A 22,979-nucleotide genomic window follows, 5' to 3' on the forward strand; every position below is an offset into this window, starting at 1 on the left:
CCATGGCACACTGGTTAAAAGCTACTGCTCTGTGGGTTTGGTCACATCCTGAGATATCATCACCAAACTTGGCACAAGGGTTTCTGAATTGTGGGTGGCAATTTTTGTCAATGTTGGACTGCTGGCTGTAATTTGAATCAAGATGACAGTCCAAAACATGGTTTAGGCATGACTTTGCCCATATTTTGGCATAGGTTCGGCCGCCTCTCAAAATATCATTGCCAAATGCAGCATGAATGCTTCCAAAATAAGGCTGGTGGTCTTCATGGAAGCTGGGTACCATTTTGGTGCAAGGTGGTGGACTGAAATGCAACTTTGGACCAACTTTACCTGGTTTTTGGTGTGTCGGCCCTAAGAACTCACAATTAAAAAATTGTGAACCCTATCAATTTAAAAATCACGTTTTTGTGTTTTCTACATATTCTCAGGCTCTGACCATGTTTTTTGGTTCTTGTCCCTATTTCTGTTGTTGGCAGGGAGATGTCTTATTTGAAGTAACGGTATTTGTGGTACAAATTGCGAAGGCTGCCATTCTTCCAGATACAGCTTTCTCCTCTGTATAAAAACCATATTCTGGGAAGTGTTTTATTGTAAGAATGTTTTAATACTTTAAATGCTGGTCAGAATGTAAAGAGTTAACTGTAAGAAGAATAAACATGTATTTTACATTGACTAGAGCCGAAATATACAAGGTCAGCCAGCAGTGGGCCAAGTGACAGTTAAACTGTCGAAGTTGATCCCTGTGCTAAGAAGATGGCAGAGTACATGCTGTGTTTTGATTTTTATATATATACCAAGCAGTAGCATCCAAATGTGGACAGCTGATGGCTGGTCATTTGGTGGACATTCCATCCAAATCTATTGGTCTGTAATTATAGGCCAATGAAAGTTTTGAATTCCAACAGGAACAAATGGATTGGCTTGATAGTCTTGACTGAAAGGAATTTAAGGTCAGGTCCGGCACTGTTTGAAGTAAGTCAGTTGGACAGTCTTTGGTGTACTGTAAACAGCTTCAGCCCAGGACTCAAGAACAAACTCTGAAAGCCAAAAAAAATAATCTGAGAGAAAGAGAGAGATTGAAGTAGTAGCAGCTGGGGAAGCCCACCTGGAATCTGAAATTACTTGAGGTGAGAGCTAAGAAGGCTTCCAAGAGCATAGTGAGTGATTTGAGCATCAGGCTTTGGAAGAGCTGAGGACAGGGTAGGGATGGGCAAATCTGTCCATTTTGGTTTCTTTCAGTATTTATAATATTTATAATCTTAAATTCAGTTCTGCATCCTTCCACATCAGTTTGCAGTTTTAAAATGAAAATCATCAGCAGTTTAGTGTGCATTTCTCCTAATACAATACTGTACGCACATTTTTGTATGCAACTTTTGCCTAATAGGCTTTTTTAAAACCAGCAATATTACCAAAAATGTGGGTTTTGTATGCTATTTTCACTAATGCATGCATTTTTATGCTTAGCCTAGTATAAGCACTTTTGAATAAATTCCTTAGCTTGCTTGACTGCAGAACTGTGCTGCAAAATTGAGAAAAGTGGGAATTTCAAATGATGCCTGTGTTCTGGTTCACCTATTGAATCAAGTTGGTTTGTCTTTAAATATGAATGAAATCCAATTTCTCTTCTATCTCTAGGTCATAGTGACTGCAGAGGGAAGCTGTCCTGAGAGAAGACTTCTGATGAGGCCCTTTGTAAAGCTAGAAAGGAACCTAACACTCACCCAGAGGGAGCATTTCAGGTAAAACTCTCTTAACAAGCCTGCTAATTAATAGAGGGTGAAGTTAGGAAGGGCACTTGTCTCAAGTTATTGTAGAGGGAAAGGAGCTAGAGCAAATACCTAGCTATCTCCGTAAAGCAAGAATAACACCATAAATGTTTTATGTAACATCTATTTAAACCAACAGTAAACGTTACATAATGACATCTTGTATCTACGTCAAGTTTTATTTTACAGCTTGCCTGCATTTAAGCATGTTATGTGTTGTAATAATAATAGCCAGAAAATGACACGGTTATGCTAGAGCATGATACTGACAAGGTTGCAGGTTTGATCCTCATAATGAACAGCTGCATATTCCTACATTGCAGGTAAAAAGGTAAAGGTACCCCTGCCCGTATGGGCCAGTCTTGACAGACTCTAGGGTTGTGCGCTCATCTCACTCTAGAGGCCGGGACCCAGCGCTGTCCGCACACACTTCTGGGTCACGTGGCCAGCGTGACAAAGCTGCATCTGGTGAGCCAGCACAGCACACGGAAACGCCGTTTACCTTCCCGCCAGTAAGCGGTACCTATTTATCTACTTGCACCCGGGGGTGCTTTCAAACTGCTAGGTTGGCAGGCGATGGGACCGAGCGACGGGAGTGCACCCTACTGCGGGGATTCGAACCGCCGACCTTTCGATCGGCAAGTCCTAGGCGCTGAGGCTTTAACCCACAGCGCCACCCGCGCCCCACATTGCAGGTAGTTGGACTAAATTATTCCCAGAGTCCCTTCCAACTTTATGGTTCTCTGATAATAAGTTGCAATGTTTTCATTTGACTTCTAAGTGAGAAACTGTTTTGTTTTGTGATCGTAGAGAGTTTCCTGTGTTTGTTGGGCTCTGAACTAGATTCCCTTGGCAGTCCTTTCCAAGTGCATGTTTCTATGGCTGCATTCAGACATGGGGTTTGTTGCATTCATTTTACTGGTTATAATGCTAGCACTTACGTCCTGGTTTCTAACATTCCTTTTGCACTGCAATCCCTGTTACATTAATGGAGACGGGGTTCAGACCTGTGTCGGGTCAGGGAGGGACAATATGTTTACTGAGGAGTTAAGCAAAGGAATCTGTTTACAGTGCTGTGCAATAGAGAAGCAAAAGTAGGTTTATTAATAGATTTGGCATGATTTGTAGCGATGCAGAGAGTGCATGCTATGGCGCAAAGAGAGGTTTTTTTAAGTAATAGAATAGGTTAAAAAGAAAACACTACATCAAAATTATAATAAATGTCTTCTAGCAGCATGGTCCTTGTGGGATAGCAATACAGCAAAGCGGCTTTCTGAGTTGTCCAAGTAGGGCATCCTTTCTCCATGATGGGCAACACAGCATCCTTAGTTAAATAGTACTTTCTGCTCTGTACATATCATCAGGTTATCTTTCATCTCCAGACACAACAAACTCTTTGACTCATCATTCTCGCACACACATAACCTGTCAGACCTGAAATTTCATTTCCTCTTGAATCCCTCCACATTTCTACAGCCTCAGGTCTCATCCTCTCATAAAAGAGAACTAAATTAGGTTTTCAGAAATCATGCCCTCCATGCAGCTAATGCACTCCGTCTCTTAGAAACCAGACAGCTGCTGTCTCCAGCAGTAATACTTTAGTTCCATTCATTACTTGTCAGCCAACCTGCTCCTTGCTTCACAGTTTCTCCAGCTTGCCCTTCAAGACAAATATCCAAGAGGTGTTTATAAATACATCTGCAGTACAGTGGTATCTCGGGTTAAGAACTTAATTCATTCTGGAGGTCCGTTCTTAACCTGAAACTGTTCTTAACCTGAGGTACCACTTTATCTAATGGGGCCTTCCGCTGCCGCCGTGAGATTTCTGTTCTCATCCTGAAGTTCTTAACCTGAGGTACTATTTTTGGGAAGTTCTTAACCTGAGGTACTATTTTTGAGGAGTCTGTAACCTGAAGCATTTGTAACCTGAAGCGTCTGTAACCCGAGGTACCACTATAGTGAGCAAATGCAGAAGGCTTAGAAAACTACTGTGGCATGTGCAGTGGATAACTATGTTAACTTTTACAGAATCCTGAGAAACTTAGCTTGCATTTTTAGACAAAGTAAGTTTGTAGTCCTTAACATACCTGGTATAATTCCATATGCTCATGCTCCCACTTCCAAACATTCACAAAGAAAGATATTAACTGTTCACAATAAGTACCTGTAAATGTATAAGGTTTCCAAATAGTTTTCATTGTCAACTTTTTCCCACAGAGCAACAAGTCCTGTAACTAGTAACATTGGCTCCTATTGACTTAATTAGTGTTGTGAGTTTGTGGGTACTAGAGACCCTGAATTCCTGGGTCTAGTAGGTGTTGGAATTTAATCAAGCCTTCTGAACCCCTAGATCCTGCAGGGGTTAAAATATCAGGCCAGTCTCCTGATGAGGTAATTGCCTGAAAAATGAGCCATTAAGATAACTATGGAGAGAAGCTCTATGCCCGAGGTTAGTAGGTGGGACCCGTCCTCCAACTCTAAGATAGTTAGTACGAAAACAAAGGCAGAGTTTGAAGTAAAGTTGGCTGGATGTGACCTGGGGGGTGGGGAAGGGAGGTTCCAGGCTGTTAAAGTCAGCAAGGTGGAGAGAGCGTCAGTATACAATAGCTGGTGTCTTTTCGAATCCTAAGCTGTGTCTGTGGAAGAAACAAGACCCTAAGCTGTATATATGTTTAGGTCAACCACATATAATAAAGACACCACAGTCTCCGCTGTGTCTCATTCCCAAAAGGCAACATGGGTAAACATGCCTTAAACCCCTGGAATCTCACACTGCTTAGAAATTGGGGTGGGAATTGTGCAACAGTAGTATTTAAACACCTGAAGGTAGGAGAGCAGACAATATTTGTTTAGAATAGAATTATATGGTTTTCATAATTACTTTTCCTCTGCCTCTTTGTCTGTTGACAATATGAAAATAAATTGAGAATTGGCTATTTTCACCAGGGGAGGCCTAAAAACAGTATGTAATACTGGGCTGCAACTCTGACATTTATATTCTCAGATGTTTCCAAAAGCAGGCTTTTAATTTAGAAAGGACAATAGGGCAGGTACTATGTAAGAGACACAGTGTGTGTGCATAACAATAAACTATCATATTAAATATTAAATTATTAAAGAATGTAGACCAAAAAATACTTTTTTCCAAAATTTATTAATAATGTTATATTCTAGAATCTAGATAAATAGACATGATCCAGCCAAAGTTAAGCATTTTTGTTTCCCATATATTCAAATCAGAACTAGTTGTAGCATACATTCATCTCTACCTTTCAAAGCAAGGGCACTTACATGCCTACCAACATTACTCCGATGATAATAGGGACATCCCACTCCATTGTTTTTATTTTATTTTATTTATACTCCATCCACCAGGCCCCAGCCACTCTCTCTTGGGCCAAGGAGACAAGTAACTATAGAACCTTTAGAAGACATCTGGAAGGCAGCCCTGTATAGGGAAGTTTTTTAATGTTTAATGTTTTAATGTTTTATTACGTTTTTATATATGTTGGAAGCTGCCTAGGGTGGCTGGGATAACTCAGTCAGATGGGTGGTGTATAAATAATAAAATTATTATTGTTGTTATTATGGAATAGGAATTCCCTATTTTCATCTAAGAAATGTTGGAGTGTATTTAGATGCATAAGTACAGGTCCATTGAATCTAGGGTTGCCATATTCCAAGAGGTAAAAATCTGGACACAAAAAGTTTGCTTTAAATTCTAAAAATCCCCCCAGATGGGCATTCAGGCCCCACAATAAAGGACAGGTCTGGTATTTTCCGGACGTATGGCAACTCTAATTGAATCCATGTACAGAATCGTTTACAGTAAAACAGCTCCAGTTGGTTCACCACCTGAGCAGCGTAATATGAAACAGAACATATATTGTGGACCAGCTTGTATGTAACATAGTTTAACATTACAGCAGTGAGCCTGATCGAGCTTATGGAGCATGAGTGCTTCCTCCTTCCATCCAGTGAGACTGCTAGGAGCAGATTAGAAACATCAGCTTCCTGTTTTAAACAAACTGCTGATTATCATTACGTCTTAAGTCAGAACTGCAAATAAGTTATAAATCAAGATGCATTGAAACAGCTCAAATCAGGAACCACAATTTCAGTTTTCTGTTTCTATAACCCTGTGCATGATTTCGACAATATTGCAATCCCTGTACAGTGGTACCTCGGGTTAAGAACTTCATTCGTTCTGGAGGTCCGTTCTTAACCTGAAGCACCACTTTAGCTAATGGGGCCTCCCGCTGCCACTGCGCTGCCATCGTGCGATTTCTGTTCTCATCCTGAAGCTAAGTTCTTAACCTGAGGTACTATTTCTGGGTTAGCGGAGTCTGTAACCTGAAGCATCTGTAACCTGAAGCGTATGTAACCTGAGGTACCACTGTTTTAGGTGTATTAGGTGTGCTCAAGAACTCAACTCAAGAATAAGCGATGCAAGATTTCCCACTTTTTCCCAGGAAACTTGCCAGTTGCAACAACCTTCCCTCACCACACCTCACTCTGTTCAGATTCCACCTTCCAAATGACTCCAGACTGGAGTGAGCAATTTAGGTTGCTAATGCACAACATTTTATTGCAGATGAAGAGTGGGTAATTTTTTTCCTGCATAGGAAAATCTGTTGCATTTTTTTTTTTTTTGCTCCTAAAAAGCATTTCAGCTAGTTTCATTGCAAAAATAAAAATAAACAAAAACCCAAAAAGTTCGTTGTAGATTGATTATGCATTACTACACAGTGTGCCCCTTTGAAAACAGATTAAAACTGTCCTTACAATGGAGGGTGTGTATCCACACCTGCCTAGTGACCTGGTGGGTGGGTGTATAACAAGATCACAATCACCACTTCCTTTTTCATTCACCCAGGAGATGTTCAAGGAAGAAAAGGTGTAGAAAGGCTTACAGATGTGTATTGAGTAACCACACCCACCCTTGTGGGCAGCAGAATCAATCTAGGTTGTTGAGGTCAAGGCATGACTTAACTCCAGATTAAAAAGTACATTTTCCTATGATAAATGGGTTAGTGCACAGAGGTGTAGAGAAAGCAGGGTGATGTGGTCCCCTCTGTGACTTCATTGTTTCCAGAATGGCATTCACTTGCGGGGGGGGGGGGGTTGTTTGTTTTTCTTTTGGAAATATAAGCCAATAAGTGGGTTCTCCTCCTGTTTTCTGTTGCGTTCATGGAGCAACACAGGCAGTGCAGATGTTCCTTAACCTACTTCCCTACCCTCAATACTATTTCCAAAACCTTTAATTATTGGCAAAAAAAGAGAGAGAGAACAGAATTAAACACATATAAATAAACAAACAAAATTAAAGCATTGTTTTTAATTGCCCAGGGATGTAATCCCTTTCTTGAAGAAAAAGATGAGGTTTAATAAACAACACACACACCCCCTTTACAATAGTAGTTTTTATTAGAACTGAAATAATTGGATATTTGGCCACCTGTATGCATTTCCCAACCTCAAATGGGATCAAGATTCAGTTACCCAGCCCTGTAGCCAAATTAGAAGAACAGGAGTGAACAGCTTAAGCAGGTGGCGTACCTTGTTCTTTTCTTTTGTTTAATCATTAAAACTTCTCTACCAGAAAGCAAATCACCTGCTCCCGCCCCCCCCTGCTTTTCAGTAAGTGGTTTTTTTATTATTTAAAAAAATCTGTACATATCACTTACTTAGTGGGATCAAACAAGGAAGCTTGAAAAAGGCTTAACCTGATTCTCTGTACCCTTCTGCGGCCAAAATGGAATTAAAACTACACATGCTTGGCAAGTAAATTGTCAGGAGGGTGGCATTTGTTTTAAGAGGGAAATTGTGTATCCTGAGTTGAACATTGTGGGCATATCTAATATAATGAATGTTGCAGTCTCGTTCATGCATTTATTTGCAGTGTTATTTATATACCACATTTGGGGACATACCTCAACCGAGGTATATAACAATGTTATAAAAATAAAAGTACAAGCAATCTAAAATGATCAAAACTGACAAAGGGGGTTATTGTTTGAAAAGGCTGTTCACATTTAATTTAGAATAAAGCCCACTGAGTATAATAGCCATGGCTTATGAATAAACACAAGGGACGCGGATGGCGCTGTGGGTTAAACCATAGAGCCTAGGACTTGCCAATCAGAAGGTCGGCAGTTCGAATCCCTGCGACGGGGTGAGCTCCCATTGCTCGGTCCCTGCTCCTGCCAACCTAGCAGTTTGAAAGCACATCCAAGTGCAAGTAGATAAATAGGTACCGCTCCGGCGGGAAGGTAAATGGCATTTTCGTGCACTGCTCTGGTTCGCCAGAAGCGGCTTAGTCATGCTGGCCACATGCCAGCATGTGGCCAATAAAGCGAGATGAGCGCCGCAACCCCAGAGTCGGTCATGACTGGACCTAATGGTCAGGGGTCCCTTTACCTTTACCTATGAATAAACATACGTGTGATTGGGCTACATGCTTGCAAGACTTTCCCCACTATTAATTTAGGACTCCAATAAGTGGTGCATTTAGGAAAATTTTAGACTCCGACCTTCATGATCTTGTAATCGGGTCTCTGTCCATCTTCTGCTTCAAGACCTCCAGAGAGGGATAGAAGGGACAGCCCAGCACCTTTGTAGATAATTGATTCCATTGTTGGGCAGCTCTTACCATGGCAATGTTTCCCCTAGTGGTCAGCTGAAATCTACACTCCTGTAACTTGAGCCCATTCAATATACCAGTAGTCCTGTCCTCTGGGGCAGCAGAGATCTCCTGTGACAGTCCATGTATTTGAAGAGCACTCTCATTGTGTCTCCCCTTAGTCTTCTTCTCAGGCTTAACATGCTGGTAGTGCCTGAAAACTACTGTATGAGTTAGCAAAGGTGTTTGCAAACCAGCAAACATATTGAGAGTTAGGCAAACCTTATGCATAAGATTGTACAAAGTTTTGTGCCAGTACACCTTTTGCAAGGCAGGGTGTAAGAGTTTTTACAGTGCATTACGCTGGTAGGCATCTTGAGGTACTGTGCAATAGACTCAACAATCTGGCGCTAAGAGAAGTATACGTCTAAATTTCAGTTTTTTTCTCACACAACAAATGTATGCTAAGTTGGAAAAAGCCTTATAGAGTAAGAGCCTTGCACTGGTCAAAGGTTCCCCTGAATCCTGTGAGTTTAAATGCATTGCCTGAATCATAATGTGGCCATTTGTTGTCTCATCCCTATGCACGTTTATTGAAAAGTAAGTTCCAAGTGTTTAGTCTCAGATAAATGTACAAAGAATTGCAGACAATTTTTTTGACCTTGTGTGATCAGGCACCTGGTTCTAGTTTACAACCGAACAAAAATCTTAATGGTCAGATGTGATTTATAAATTAATATCACATTTGAATCAATAAATTATTTCAACCAAGCTCCATTACAGAGGAAACTTGTTGATTTATGTCCATTGTAGTCCTCAGAAGTCCCACTATGTTCAACGAAGCTTACTCTCAGGTAAGCGTGCACAGGATTGCAGGCCCCATGTGCTTAATGACTAACAGGGAAAGTTTCAGAAGGCAATTGCATGGCGTGGCAGAGAGCAGCCAACCATTTGTTCCAGGGGAATTTTTTTGTGAAGTTAAAGTAAGTGACCTCAGATTAGGTGCTTCTGTGACCTCGGGGAAACAATATTTTGCAACTAATTGTATTTGTTATTTTAGAAACAGAAAACACTTTTGAGATCCTCTCCTTAATGGGACTGTGTAAATACAAAGAGCTATTATTATGGGTTACTTTGATGTTCTGTCTTCATATTATCAAAGCACTCTTTTAAGAAAATAAATGTTAAAAAGGCACCACACCCACAAAAACCCTCTAGACTAGAACATTGTATGTAAACTATCTTTAAAGTAGGGGAAGATTCATATTAGGTGTTACATGATGATCAGAAAGTAAACACACACCCAGAATTCAGGGCACCCCAGACTTTTTCGAAATGGACAATTGAATGTCCATCAAAGAAGTCCTTGGAAGAGGTGGAAGAACCCCTTCAATGTGTTTATTTCCTGAATGTCTGTTCAAGCTGCTTCTAATTGATGGTGTGATTGCAGTTGGAATACTGTTTATGCTCTGACCATCTAATCTGGAAAAGGACACTTTAAGAAGGGATAGATAATCTGAAGAATATGTATTCACTCAGTAACAGAAGAACCACTATGTTGTGGCCATCCATGGGAGATGAAATTCCAGTTGGGGAGCCACAACAGAGGAGGCCCTACCCCATGTCACTTCACAGCAAGCTGCACCTGCTGGTGGGACACTGGGAAAGGGGCCCCCTGTTGATCTCAGGGCCCAGGTCAGCTGAAACGAGGGTGGGGAGGCACGACTGTGCCAAATATCTAAAGTTACTTAGTGCTTTGTGTCTTAACACTGACTCCTTAAATTGGGTCCAGTAATGTATAGGCAGGCATTGCAGATCCTGCTGAACAGATGTTGCATGACATTATATAGAAGTCCCAGCCGAAACACTGCATTCTTCTGTAGCCCTTTGCAAAACATATTACAGTAGTTGAGACATGAGATCAGTAGAGCATATAAAGCTGTAGCCATATAAAGCTGTATCACAGGGACAAGCAATGCATGCAAACCAGCCAGAGCTGTAAATAGGCACTCCTTGCTACCAAGGTCAGGTGTGCTCAAGTAACAAAGCTAAACAGCACCTACAGTACCTGTTCATTCAGGGGGAGTGCAGCTCTCAGTAGAACAGATCAAATATCCAGCTCAGATACAAGAAGCATCGGTCTCTGTCTTGTCAGGATTCAGTTTCCATTTATTAGCCCCAGTTCCAATCCAATGCAGCCTCCAGGCAGTGGTTCAACACCAACACATATGGCTAAGATAGTAAAGAGCGGTAGAGGAAGGTGTCACCAGCATACTGATGACACCAGACTCCCAAATTCTCTGATGACTGCACACAGCAGCTTCATACAGATATTTAAAAGCATTGGGGACAAAGTGGAATCCCGTGGAACTATACAGAATATTTGCCACTGGACAGAGCAGAAGCCACCCAGCATTACTCTCTGGAAACAGCCCTGCACCTAGGAGTTAAACTATTTTATCACAGTGGCACCTGAGGCCAAAACCCCCCAAAGCACCTCCCCCTGGGATGAAGAATACAGTAACAATAAATTTAGAATTTTCCAATTTGATGCTTTGTCATGACACCCCAAATCAGCTGCCTGCGGTAGTCAGCTCACTCAGTCTAATGGTCAGCGCTAGTTTTAGGGTGGTGTGGGCAGTTGCCCCCCTCCAGGTCATCGAGCAGATGGGGTGCAAAACCATGACAAAATGCACTTGAGAGCATGCACAGAACGCACTGCGAGAGAAGGGAGGATGCTGAATTTTGTCCTCACTCAGTGCATTATTTTACCCAAGTCCACCTCTGCTAATGGTGCAGAGAGTCCAGTGGCTGTGGAGACAGGGCCTCATCTAACTATTCAAAGCTGAGTTTAGATATCTAGATGCTTCCATGCATTTTCACAGGGACTTAGCATGGCGAAGGTCACTGTAATGGAAGAACAGTTTGTAGCATTCAGTGGGTGAGATTGCTCAGACAGATGTGATTATTTCGGCAATGTAGGAAGCGTATAATCATATATTAATATCACTGCTTACATATGAGAAATACACACATTCATCAAACATCTAATACAATCCAGGACAGCGATATAGGAAACAACTCAAAGACATTTGCTTCAGGTGCGCTCCGCAGCAGGCGTTTCAAGGTGGGGAGATAAAAGCAGGGAGCTTCTGATCTCAGCTTGTTAAAACTTCAGGGTCGGGCACATTGCCAAGGTGGGTGGGGGACTTGCTGAAGCATACAAAAGCATGGGCAGCTCCAACAAGGTACAGGAATCACCTGCTGAAGACACTGGTTCAGGCTTTGATTACTTCTCATTTGGATTAGTGTAAAGCTTTGTTTTCCAGCCAGCTTTTCTTCCAGCTTCACTTCTTGTTAAGAATTCTGCTGCCTATACTAGGTGGCAAGATGCAAAAAATAATAATACAATATAATATAATATAATATAATAATATAATATAATTGTGTGTGTGTGTGTGTGTGTGTAGCAGGGCTTGTACACCTTTAATGGTTGTGCAAAGAATGGATATTTCAGTAGGTGTAATTTCTGTGACAATCCACTTTTCTACAGAACTCTTAAAGGTGGAGTAGCCCAGTACGCACGACCACCTTTATCCACTTAGCAGCTTTGTGATCATGTGAGTTGATGCTTTTCATCCCATCGGCTCCTTATTTCTTTCCAGATCCAGTATCAGTGCTCAGATTAAATGCTCAGTTAGTCCAGCCTCTCCTTGTTGTCACTTCTTGTGGCAAGATATACAAGGGACATACAGGTCCCCATCCAGAATCTAGTTTGTGGCCCCCGAGACTCAGTTTCTTTCCAAAATCTCCCCCACCCCTGCGCTACTGTTTGTTGTGAATTATGGAATTTGCATGCAATGTTGCAAGTGAGCAGAAGGCTGCTGTTCTCCTCTCCACAATCTTGAGATGCTTCCTTATCCACAGTCAGCTTTCAATTTGTCTCTCAAATCTTCAACTATTCCTGCCTGAATCTTTTAGTCCAACTTTTCTTACATGGTACCTTCACAGGGCTAAACCTTTCTTTATTTCTGTCTCTTTATACTATCCACTTTGCAACTGCATTTTCCTTCCTGGGTGCTCGTAGGTAGTTCTAGGAATCGTTAACCGCTCTTCAAATTCTCAAGTCCCCTTCATACATGAACCAAGTAGAAATGAATGTAGAAAGCAGAAGTCTCATGGTCATGTAGCTCCTTGCTCTCATCCGCAACATCCATTCGCACATTGAGCGCATTGGCTTCTCTTTCGATGGAAATAGGGTTTAATTTTGCTCAAAGTGCTAATAGATTCCCAAGGGAAGCCGAAGGTATAAGCTACAGTTTGAAATGGGATACAAAGGAAGTGAAGCACCATTGTGTGTGCACTGCATTATGTTTGCAGAGCTATTATGCTGGGTGTCCCTATTAAACATAAAACTGCCTTCAAAAAGAAGCCACAGCTGGGAGATAACCCACATCAATGCGCTAATCTGGTTTGCATAACAAGCGCAATTTATATAGGCAGATAAAATAGGGGAGTCGAAGCCAAAAAAATTGGAGTTTCTCATAGAAGCAAAGCTCAGCAGTGTTTTATTTTGCAAACCCTTACTTGAACCTTTTTTGTCCCCAGACTATACCCATAAAATGTATATCAAAATTAAGAAGATAGTTTAAGTAACCTCAAGCTAGTATTTTCTCAAATGAGCAACTCTATATAAAACAGCCCAGGCTCATGAAGAATCAGATGTATTTAAACACATTGCTTTCAATAGCCTTAGTCATGCCTAATGCTGCTCAGGCTTAGATTGCAGTAGGTAAATTTTAATTGAGCTCAGTGGGACTTGTGAACATGAGTAGGATAAAATTCCTTCATCTCACAAAGGTCCCACACCGGGGAGGAGTCTCTGTGCTATGTGCTCAGATGTATCATCTGTATGCCAGGCAAAGGGATTCCACTGAAGACTGCATCGGGCCACTACATTATTGCCAGTAAATAACGTGTTTAGGTTGGAATCCTCAACACAGTACTTCCCGAAATGAAACATTAAAAGATGCTGCATGGATGCAGGTGGAAGACTTTGCGTGCAGCACGTGCCTTTGAGAAACAATATTTCACTGCTTCTGCCTCTGTGCCCATTCAACTGAGCTCCCTTTATGATGGTGGTTAATGCAGGAGTTCTTATAGAAGCAGCATTCTGCCTTTCCTCATTCAGGTCATTTTCCAGGGTTGAGTTTTCCTCCTCTGTTCTGGCCTTATGTCTCCCAAGGCTGCACAGGTGAATTTGATCTGGGCCATTGTAAGTGGCAGCAGGGCTGGGAAGGGGGAAGGAGGATGTGGTTTGAAAAGGGAACACTTAATAGCTTTTCTCCCTCTAAGGAGCTGCCTGTCACTTCCCTGCAAATGATGTTTTCTTCATTCTGCAGCAAGCGGTTTCCTGTTTCCTCTCCTCTGTTGTGTCTTCCTGAGACCCTAGCCACAGATGATCACTGGGAGGAGAGCTGCATCTTCTTGTGGCAGATAAAGGCTGGCAGAGGGAGGGGGGAAATTAATCCTTCCTCATCAGTTCAGGCCACCCCTCCGCAAGGCAGTGTCACAGCAATCACATTTCCTTTGCTTTGAAACCACCCTGATGTCTTTGCAGCAAAGCCCCTCAGGCCAATTTACTGAAGCTTAAGATGGCACTGGAGAAACATACAAATAATGGAGCAATAGCTGACCTTGCCTGAATAAAGAATGCAGCTGATAATGATCTATGGGGGATTGTGTGCCTTAACCTTTAAGAAGTGCTGATTCACCATGCCAAGAGAATGTATACTGCTGAAAAGGCCTCACAGTCAAATGATTAGCTTTAAAAAAAAGTGCAGGGGGAAGGGAAGAGTGACCAAATCCATCTGGGAAGAGGAAACTAAATAGAAATGACAAGCAGCCCTATCTGAATGCTTTCTCCTGGAGTTGGCATTTGTTAAGACCACCTTCTGTCAATGAAGGAGCATTCCTGTAATCAGAAAGCTCCATCTTCAACAGCCCCATCATGCAATAACAACGTATTATCCCATTAAAATTAATCCACAACCCTAAAGCAAAAGTATTGCTATCAAGAAGAATTGGTGTTCCCTAGGTTTTGTCTCTTGAATGATGAGCTGGAAGGGAATGCAACGAAGTAAAGAACTCAAAGTACTCACAAGACCATCCTCAAGTCCCAGCCATCCTTCCCTCAACAATGAGATCCTGGGAAGCTTCAGCAAGACCTGTATGATATGATGGCATTTCAGCTCTTGCTTGAATTTCCAAAGTAGTTCAATTTGAGATGCAGATGAATGCACCTCAAGCTTGCTTGGGGTAGCTGCACATTTTATTGTTAGCTACCTTGAAATATCAATGAAACATGTGTTCTTAGAATTACAAACAGAACACACATTAGATGTCTATTCACTGGAGAAAGCATACTTTATAAAAAAAGTTCTGAATGAAGATTACTGTGGGTGGGGGGAATTCATGCAACTTAAGTGCTCAGTATTCACAGTATTTACCTTAATTTTGAGGGTTGTCAAGCATAATGGTGCAATACGTGTACACACGTTTTCAGAGCCCAATTCATTTAGCAGAGATAGAAAATTTATCTAGATGGCAATTTGCTGCAACCCCTATACTTGTACTGCTATTGAACCCACCCCTGAAATTGCCAGGAGAGAGGAAGAGTAATATTTCATGCTAGGTATTCTCTAGACTTACTGTAGAAACCCAGCAGTAGAAATGTGCAACCCACAGAATGGGCTGAAGTGATGGGGAAACAGTTACCAGAGTTACAGCCTAGCACACCTACAATTAGAGATCTGAAACTCTTCCCCAATGTTTGATCAAAACTGAAGAGTGTCAGATGTTTCAAACCTTTTCTAACTTGCAAGTATAATCCCGCCCTATAATTCTTAGGTTGGTGCTTCTGCACTCACGGAGACAGTACGTGATCAGATATTACTCTACAAAAAGATTCACCAATGATGGCTATAATTATTACAACTAACAGAATCACTACCCAACAGATAATTAAAAGAAATTTATTTCACTTGTCAAAACAATAGGCTCAATAAAATAAAACCAGTGTGTACAACACATGTCACAATAGACAAGATCATGCAGCACTTCAGGAAAAATTAAAATCTCCCATCATGTACAGTTAAGTGCCACACCCAAGAATTTACAGACACAGTAATTTACTGTAATTAGTCACTTTTAAAAATAGTTCCCTAAAGAAACATGCTTCATCCTCCAGTTTTGAGGGGGCAAGATGCTGGAGTACTTTAGTGTAAACTCTAAAACATGTCAGTCCTTGGAGGTGATTTTTCCGGAACAAGAGTATCCCACACCTCAGTCTCTTTAAGTCCATCAGGTTTAGTAATAAAAATACATTAGTTAATGCCTCTGGCAAGTATGTAGTCTGGGTGAGTTGCTGATTGTGTGGTCTCTTTGTATCCGACAAGTCAATCCATCCCCACAGCTGCATCTCTGGAAGATCTCCAAACCATGAGCACCTTTCTTGCGGTGTTTTGTGCACACTTGGCCTTCCTTAAGAACTGGTTTGCAAATCTTGGACCAGAAATGACGGGCACAGCACAGTCCTTCCATACAATCTGAGGAGCGGAGGCATGAGTCACCTTCTTCACCTGAGGAAATAAAGGAAAGAGTAATTGAGAACAGAGCGATACTTGTTTATCCCTAGTCCTGTTTTCTCCTTAAGCAACTGTAGTGAAAGCGAGAAGACACTGAACCAACGGTTTTCAAAGTGCTTCCCTGAAAATTTCACCACAACTCACACATGCTTTGCACATACCACAGGTATATATGTGTGTTTATGCAGGAGCATAGGAAGGCCAAAGGCCAGTGCCACACAAGCTGAGTATGTGCCATAGAACCCTCTAACACAACTTGACAATATTAAGAGTTCCTTAGCAGATCCATTGTGTAAAAGTGTTCCCCATAAACAGGAATTTGCAAGCCATTGGACCGAACAAGCCATGTGCTGACAAAGGATGTTGCCCAGTTCTGAGAGCATGTCTTTGGGTTGCTGCTAACAGTTGTTGACATGTGCGTCCCACTATAGAAGTACCATCCGTTGCAAGGAAAACTTTGTGGGGGAAACATGCTCAAAATATTGGCCACCCAAGTGCTAGAAATGTGTACATAGTTATTGAGAATGTCACCATTTGAGGTTTTGAAAGGAAGCCTTCACAGCGGAAGGCATCAATTTTAAGAGAACCCTGGAAGGGATGAAATGCCTATATAGGGACTGGCATAAAGCTATCAAATTTTTAAAGCACCACTGCAGTGGTCAAAACAGCAGTCTCTACAACACATGAGTTTGCAGAATGCAGTGGGACAATATTATCAGTCAAGATCTACAATTGTTCCCAGACTTTGAAAAACCTTAAAGGTTTTTCAGCAGTGCCATATTTGCCTTCTTTCACACCCCACCCCAGCCTGCTAACACCCTTACCTTTTGCATAGTGAAACTGGGATGAAATTGTGGTCCTTTTGGGGTGAAGGTCCAAAGTGCCATGGTCTGAATTCTCTATGATAGTCTCCTCAATCTCCCCAGGATGGAACTTATCATATTCCACTGGTACACAGATCGCTAATAGAAACAAACAAAAACCAAAACTCAGTGAAAACAAGCTGATAGCTATGGAAAACTATTTCAGTCTTCTGCTTTGTTGTTCCTGGGTAGACTCCCTCAGATGCTGGAGAAAATCTTGGTGCTCCGTTTATAAAACACATTTACACAGTGAAATACTAATACTCAGTTGCATGCCTCTTATCCCTGAAGCTTATAACCTGTTCAGGACCTCCGTGCTAGTGCTTAGTAACCCAGCTGTTTTGGGTAATTGAGCTAGTTCTTTCTCCTACTGTTGGGAGTCCTCCTTCAGGTGTTACTGAAAACCTGAAACACCACCAGTAAGGAAAAGAAGCCTAAGCACTGGAATGGGCTTGCTCCTCTGTATTCTTCAAACGCTTAGCCTGAGACAGCACAATCTATTCTGGAGCCAACTTCAGGGAGGGATCATAACTCAGAACACATGTCAGGCATGCAGAAGGTCTCTAGTTCAATCTCCCACATCTCCATTTAAGAAGATTAGGTAGCTGATGATGGAAAAGCCCTCTTCTCCAGCCGCTACCATTCAGGGTAGACAATGCCAGCCTAGATGTAGCAATAGTGACTCTAGCTAATGCAGTGTCATTTATTACTGTGTTTTATCATCAGTTCTGAAATCCTAGCAGTCGGCCTGCGTAAGTAATAGTCCCCCACTATACCATCAACTTTTGAGCGAGCATCCCAAGGCTCTCAGGCAAGATTAAACCCAAACATTCACCATAAGCAAGCACATCCTGCATTTAATTTAGAAGTCAGTCTCTCCCTATAGTCAACGGTGCTTACTCCTAGATAAGTGCTCTAGCAATTGCACATTGCCAGCCAAGCTTCTCCCCCAACTCAATTGACGGGTAGGATGCTGGCCAAAAAGCCAATAGACTTTCCATTACTTCACCCGCAGCCAGACGGGCAGGTTTTGGGAGTGTGCTCTTTAAACACCCACATCATTTTATTTCGGTATCATTCGAGGAAGGGCGCTTTCTGCCTCCAGCACTAGAGCACCTTGCCCCCCCCCCCCACTTTATGCCGGTCTTATCGATACCCGGCAGGTCCAGCCTCAGGCAAACAACCAAAGCCAAGCAACACTCACCGTTACTGCAATAAGTGCCCGGACAGCACATGGAGTCGCGATGGCAGCGCTTGCGGCGCCTGCGGCAGGCAAGGCATATCTGTGCCGCCGGGTAGCCCGGCAGGGCAGGGGTGGCGCAATACTCTCCCGCTCTGCAGTCGTCGTCCCCGATGCACGGATAGCCCTGCAGGCGAGGAAAATCCAAGTGAGGAAGCGCCAGCGGAAAGGAGAAGGCTCCCAGGAGCCCCGTGGGTAGACGGTGACCCCCACCCCACCCCGCCTCGCCTCTCCCTCTCGCGCGCAGAAAAGGAGACACACACACCCCAAACTCATACCTGGTGCGGATTGACTGGGTGGTGCGTGTTACTTCCGTCGTACACCGACGGCGCCGGGGTGACTGGAAATCCGGCCGCCGCCGAGCTCTTAATGATGGCGTTGGAGATAGAAGCGGAGTTCTCCGCGGCGTCGACGCAGCCTGAGAAAGAGAGAGCGAGCACCATCACTGTAACTAGACGGCAGGATCCGTCCGCGCACAACGTTAGCATATTTGCGACGGCGAGAATATTTTATAGCAGCTCGAAAGGTCACGGGTTCGGATCCAACTCGGTCTTGATTTTTTATTTTTATTTTTCAAAGTCCCCAAGTAGAGTGTGTGTGCAAATTCCCAGGAGATAAGGGTCCTTCGAGCCTTGCGGGGGAGTTTAGGAATCTCCGCTCGCTTCCTTTGAGCTGACTTTATACTTCCCGGGGTCCTAATTCCCGCCCCTCGGGGGGAGGGGGAGGGCGCGCAGCCCCGCCGAGGATGGGATTACAAAAGGATCATCCGGCGGAGGTGAGGGGGGGGGGAGAAGATGCGACGCACCCCCGCAAAGCCATTCGCTCATTGGGCGGATGTCCTAATTGGGGATCGGCCGGCAGGGAAATTCTCACTTGCTGCAACGCCATGAATCTTGATTTGATTTGGATGCAGACGATTATTCATAGAAAGCGGGGGGGGGGGGGGTGTGAGTGTTCCGCTGGCTTCGCAGCAGCTATCCCTTCGGAGCACCCAAAGAGGAAATTTATTGGTGTGAATTCTCTTCAGACAGTTCCGTGTTTTAGCTGTCCATGTAAGGTGCGCTGCCTAGGGAATCGGGCAACCCCCCTGTGCATATTTTAGCTCTGTGGCAATGACTTCCGAGTAAAAACGCATAATAAAACACTCCCTTTCCAGTGAACGCGTCTGGCTGCAATCTCAAGCACGGTAACTTTGAAGCACTGAACATAGTGTTTACTTTCGAGTAAAATGAAGAGAAGATGGGGAACGAAGGGTGACTCTGACTTTATAACAATGTCACCCCTCTTTCTCTTGCAGCCCCTATCATATTCAGTAGCGAATTGGATTATTAGTGAGAAGAGAGTGTCACCTTTGCAATCAATGTTAGACTGCAACCCTAAGTAAGCTTTCCTGGAAGTAGGTACCACTGACCACAGTAGAGCTTGCTTCTGAGTAGACATGTACAAGATTTTTACCATTAACAAATTAGTTGCAGTGGAACAGGGCAACATTCCTTTGTTATGGAACATTAATAATAACTGAAGGTGATGATCAGGGCAAGCCCAAGACAGTTGTGTTTTTCTGTTTGTTTGTTTGTTTGTTTGTTTGTTTACATTTCTATCCCACTTTTCTTCCAAGGAGCTCAAGGTGGTGCATGTAGTTCTCTCAATTTAATCTTCACAACAACCCTGTGGGGCAAGTTATGCTGAGTGTGAGTGACTGGCCCGAGGTCACCAAGCAAGCATCATGGTAGAGCGGGGATTTGAACCCTGGTCTCACAGGTCTTACCATCCAACACACCAATCACTATACCACACTGGTGCTCCTGCCTTCCATCCCATGTACAGAAGCTAACTGGACTGGCAGCTGAATCTTACTTCAGTGCTCCTCATGGCATCACATTCTCCCCCACACCTGGGGGCAGAATAGTGGATGCAGGGCTGCCCATATGGCACACACAGCACTGACCTCCAAAGAAGATAAAGGCCTATGCTTTCTTCAACATCTGCTACCTCAATCAGTTGCCTCACTCAGCTTAAGGATAGAGCCAGCCCTGGATACGACTATCAAAGATGCTTCAGTGTAGTTGATTCCACAGGTTACATTAAAGCAAGCCATTTTCCTCTGAGATGGCACTGATGTTGCACTGAAGTATCTTACGACTAGTGTCTGTGGATTCTGGGCTGTTTCAAAGCAACTTGATGAAAGGACCCCTCTCCCACCTTCCAGTTTCCTGTTTTAAAGATATATTTTTCATTGCAGAACTTCGTAATAGGGGGTTGCAAACTGTCCACAACTGGATTTCTCTTGATGTTTCACATCCAGCCGTTCCCACTCTTACCTTTGGTGTGGGCAAACTTATATAACGAGGCTTCATTTTTTAATTTCGGGGCATCAAAAGAGATGGACCAATGGGAACAGAGCTTTCAAGTTGCTCTTTGATGGCCTATTAAGAGGCAAGGCAATAGACTGGAGTTTGTTAATTGCAGATTAGAGAGGGGATGAGTTGCACTGTGGAATTTGAAAATAAATAATTAAATGCAAGATTAGCCTAGTCTGCTTTCCACCCCCCTCCCCCTATCGTGCATTTTTATTTTACTGCTAAGATTTTTGAATTTGGTATCATTGGAGATGCTAGTTAAACAGCCAATGGAGATCAAAGATATCATACAGGCTATGAACAAAAATCATTCTCACCCTTTTAGCCCTCTCAAACCATATGTAGTTTGATCAGCTCATGTTGATAAGGAATCCTCTGAACTGCAGCTTCTTTGGAGGTGCAGAGAGCTAATTGTTTCTAGCCATGGGCCTAGATCTTCCTAGGGAGCTTAGGTTCAAGGAGTTCAAAGAGGAACAATTTTAATGGGTGCTAGCCACTCCATCCACAAACCATTTCTGTGTCCCTTTTGTTCTTAAATTGGCATTGTTCCTTCAAAACAATGGCTGTGCCATATGTACTAGAGAGCGAATAGATGGGAATTCCTTGTGACAACATCAGTCTCTGTCATCTAAAATAAACTCTGCTAATTATCCTGTTTTTACATCTCAGGAGAAATCATAGCTTTGAAAATAAATAAATTTATATTACGCTCCTCTGCATGTTTGCTCAGAAGTAAATTCCACTGTGTCCAAAAGACTCACTCCCAGGTTGTATGTTAAGGATTGCAGTGTGCTAGAAGCTCTATTGAGCCAATATTTTTATAAAATACAGTCAGATACAGATTTTATATTTATAGCATTGGAACAAATATGTAACATACATATAGCACAACAGATTTAGATAAACTGTTGTTGCAACCTAAAGCCTATTGAACTTTTCCACCAAAAACTGTAACTTAGGGTGGCCAGGTGGAAAAGAAGAAAAGGCTCCTGCACCTTTAATAATTATTTGGCATAATTTCAGCAGGTGTTTCTTGTCATTAAATTGCAGATAGGAGCAAATTTCAGTGGGTGCAGTTTGTCATGCGGGCTACACCGGCTGAGATTCCCTCTTATGCAGGTACTTATCTTTTTAACCTTGCCACCATAACCTTGGCATATCTAGTTCATAAACATTTTGGAATGTTCATGTCATCTGTTTTCTGCTTGTATCCAATTACATGTTATCGTGGCAGTTTGCATTTTGTAATTAGGCTGTGTTGTACTATGACATCTAACAGCTCTCTGGTATACCTGGGAAGGGCCTTTTTTATTGCCTCAAATTTATCCCTATGCAAGGATAGAACATATCCATATGAATCACTTTACTGAAGCAAGTTTGTAACAAATGAGAAATGAAGTAGTCATATTAGGTTTATTTTTATATAACTTTTCTTCAGTTGCTGTGGTACAGGTACATTGAGAGTACTGCTTAAAAATGAAACAAAAAACAAATGGATCAGACCAAAGGCCCAGCTAGTCCAGCATTCAGTTCTCACAGTGCCCAGTTAGCAGGCCTGAGTGCAACAGCACCCCAGTCACTTATGATCCTTAGTAATTGGTATTTAGAGATATACTGCCTTCAAAAGTGGAGGTAGAATATAACTATCTTGACCAAGCTGATGACTGTCACGCACCAGAAATAAATCCAACAATGATTGCTGCAAATAATGATGTTCAATATAATAATGAAAACTGAAAATGGGCTGGCTGGCTCCGGGAAAATAATTTCAGTAGGCAATCAAATAATATTCAATTCCTAAAGATTTATTACACTAGACCAGCGATGAGGAGCCTATAATCCTCCACATATCGTTGGACTCCAGTTCCCATCAGTCCCTGACAGCATGGCTAATGGGTAGGCATGATGGAAGTTACATTTGGAGAGCAATTTGTTAGCCACCTCTGCATTAAACAATTCATTTGTCCAATTAAAATGAACCAACCACAATTTAACTTAATCCAACCAGGCGGGAGTGCCTTACTAGGCTCTTCTGAGCTGCTTATTTTCTACTCCCTGAAAATACAATTTTCTGACCCCTGAAGACTTTGCATTTTGAAAGTCACATCTCTTCCAATCATTAAGTAATAGTAAAGGCAGAGGTAAAGGTACCCCTGATCATTAGGTCCAGTCACGGACGACTCTGGGGTTGCGCGCTCATCTCACTCTATAGGCCAAGGGAGCCGGCGTTTGTCTGCAGACAGCTTCCAGGTCATGTGGCCAGCATGACTAAGCCGCTTCTGGCGAACCAGAGCAGTGCACGGAAATGCCGTTTACCTTCCTGCTGTAGTGGTACCTATTTATCTACTTGCACTTAACGTGCTTTCGAACTGCTCGATGGGCAGGAGCTGGGGTTGAACAATGGGAGCTCACCCCGTCACGGGGATTCGAACTGCCGACCTTCTGATCGGCAAGCCCTAGGCTCTGTGGTTTTAGACCA

At 42.7% G+C, this 22,979-nt stretch overlaps 2 protein-coding genes across 6 annotated transcripts in view; one reads left to right on the forward strand and one right to left on the reverse strand.

Moving 5' to 3' along the window:
- Positions 1 to 679: 679 nt before the first annotated feature.
- Positions 680 to 22,979, forward strand: part of LOC310845579 (uncharacterized protein) — a 99,959-nt gene continuing 77,659 nt past the window's right edge. The window contains exons 1-3 of one of the 5 annotated variants that reach the window (XR_014564830.1): positions 680 to 1,200; positions 1,639 to 1,742; positions 15,849 to 16,066. The gene's annotated coding sequence lies outside the window, so the exon portion shown is untranslated. Of the gene's footprint in view, positions 1,201 to 1,638; positions 1,743 to 13,793; positions 13,869 to 15,848; positions 16,067 to 22,979 lie in introns of those variants that run through there. The other 4 variants (XR_014564831.1, XR_014564832.1, XR_014564833.1 and 1 more) reach the window with 4 other exon arrangements.
- DKK1 (dickkopf WNT signaling pathway inhibitor 1) lies at positions 15,414 to 18,829 on the reverse strand. The gene is made up of 4 exons (XM_083740796.1): positions 18,419 to 18,829; positions 18,105 to 18,267; positions 16,862 to 16,999; positions 15,414 to 16,031 (listed from the first exon to the last, which is right to left on the reverse strand). The coding sequence occupies exons 1-4, from the start codon at positions 18,626 to 18,628 to the stop codon at positions 15,781 to 15,783; spliced, it is 762 nt and encodes a 253-aa protein (XP_083596922.1). The 5' UTR covers positions 18,629 to 18,829; the 3' UTR covers positions 15,414 to 15,780.

This window comes from Podarcis gaigeae, assembly GCF_964106915.1.
Source record: "Podarcis gaigeae genome assembly, chromosome: 5".
Taxonomy (NCBI): Eukaryota; Metazoa; Chordata; class Lepidosauria; order Squamata; family Lacertidae; genus Podarcis; species Podarcis gaigeae.

Coding starts and splice junctions, on each gene's coding strand:
- DKK1 (XM_083740796.1), bottom strand. CDS start 18,628: ATGCTAACGTTGTGCGCGGACGGATCCTGCCGTCTAGTTACAGTGATG. Junction 17,000..18,104: donor GGGCACTTATTGCAGTAACG/GTGAGTGTTGCT, acceptor TGTTTCTATTAG/CGATCTGTGTACCAGTGGAA. Junction 16,032..16,861: donor CCAGTTTCACTATGCAAAAG/GTAAGGGTGTTA, acceptor TTATTTCCTCAG/GTGAAGAAGGTGACTCATGC.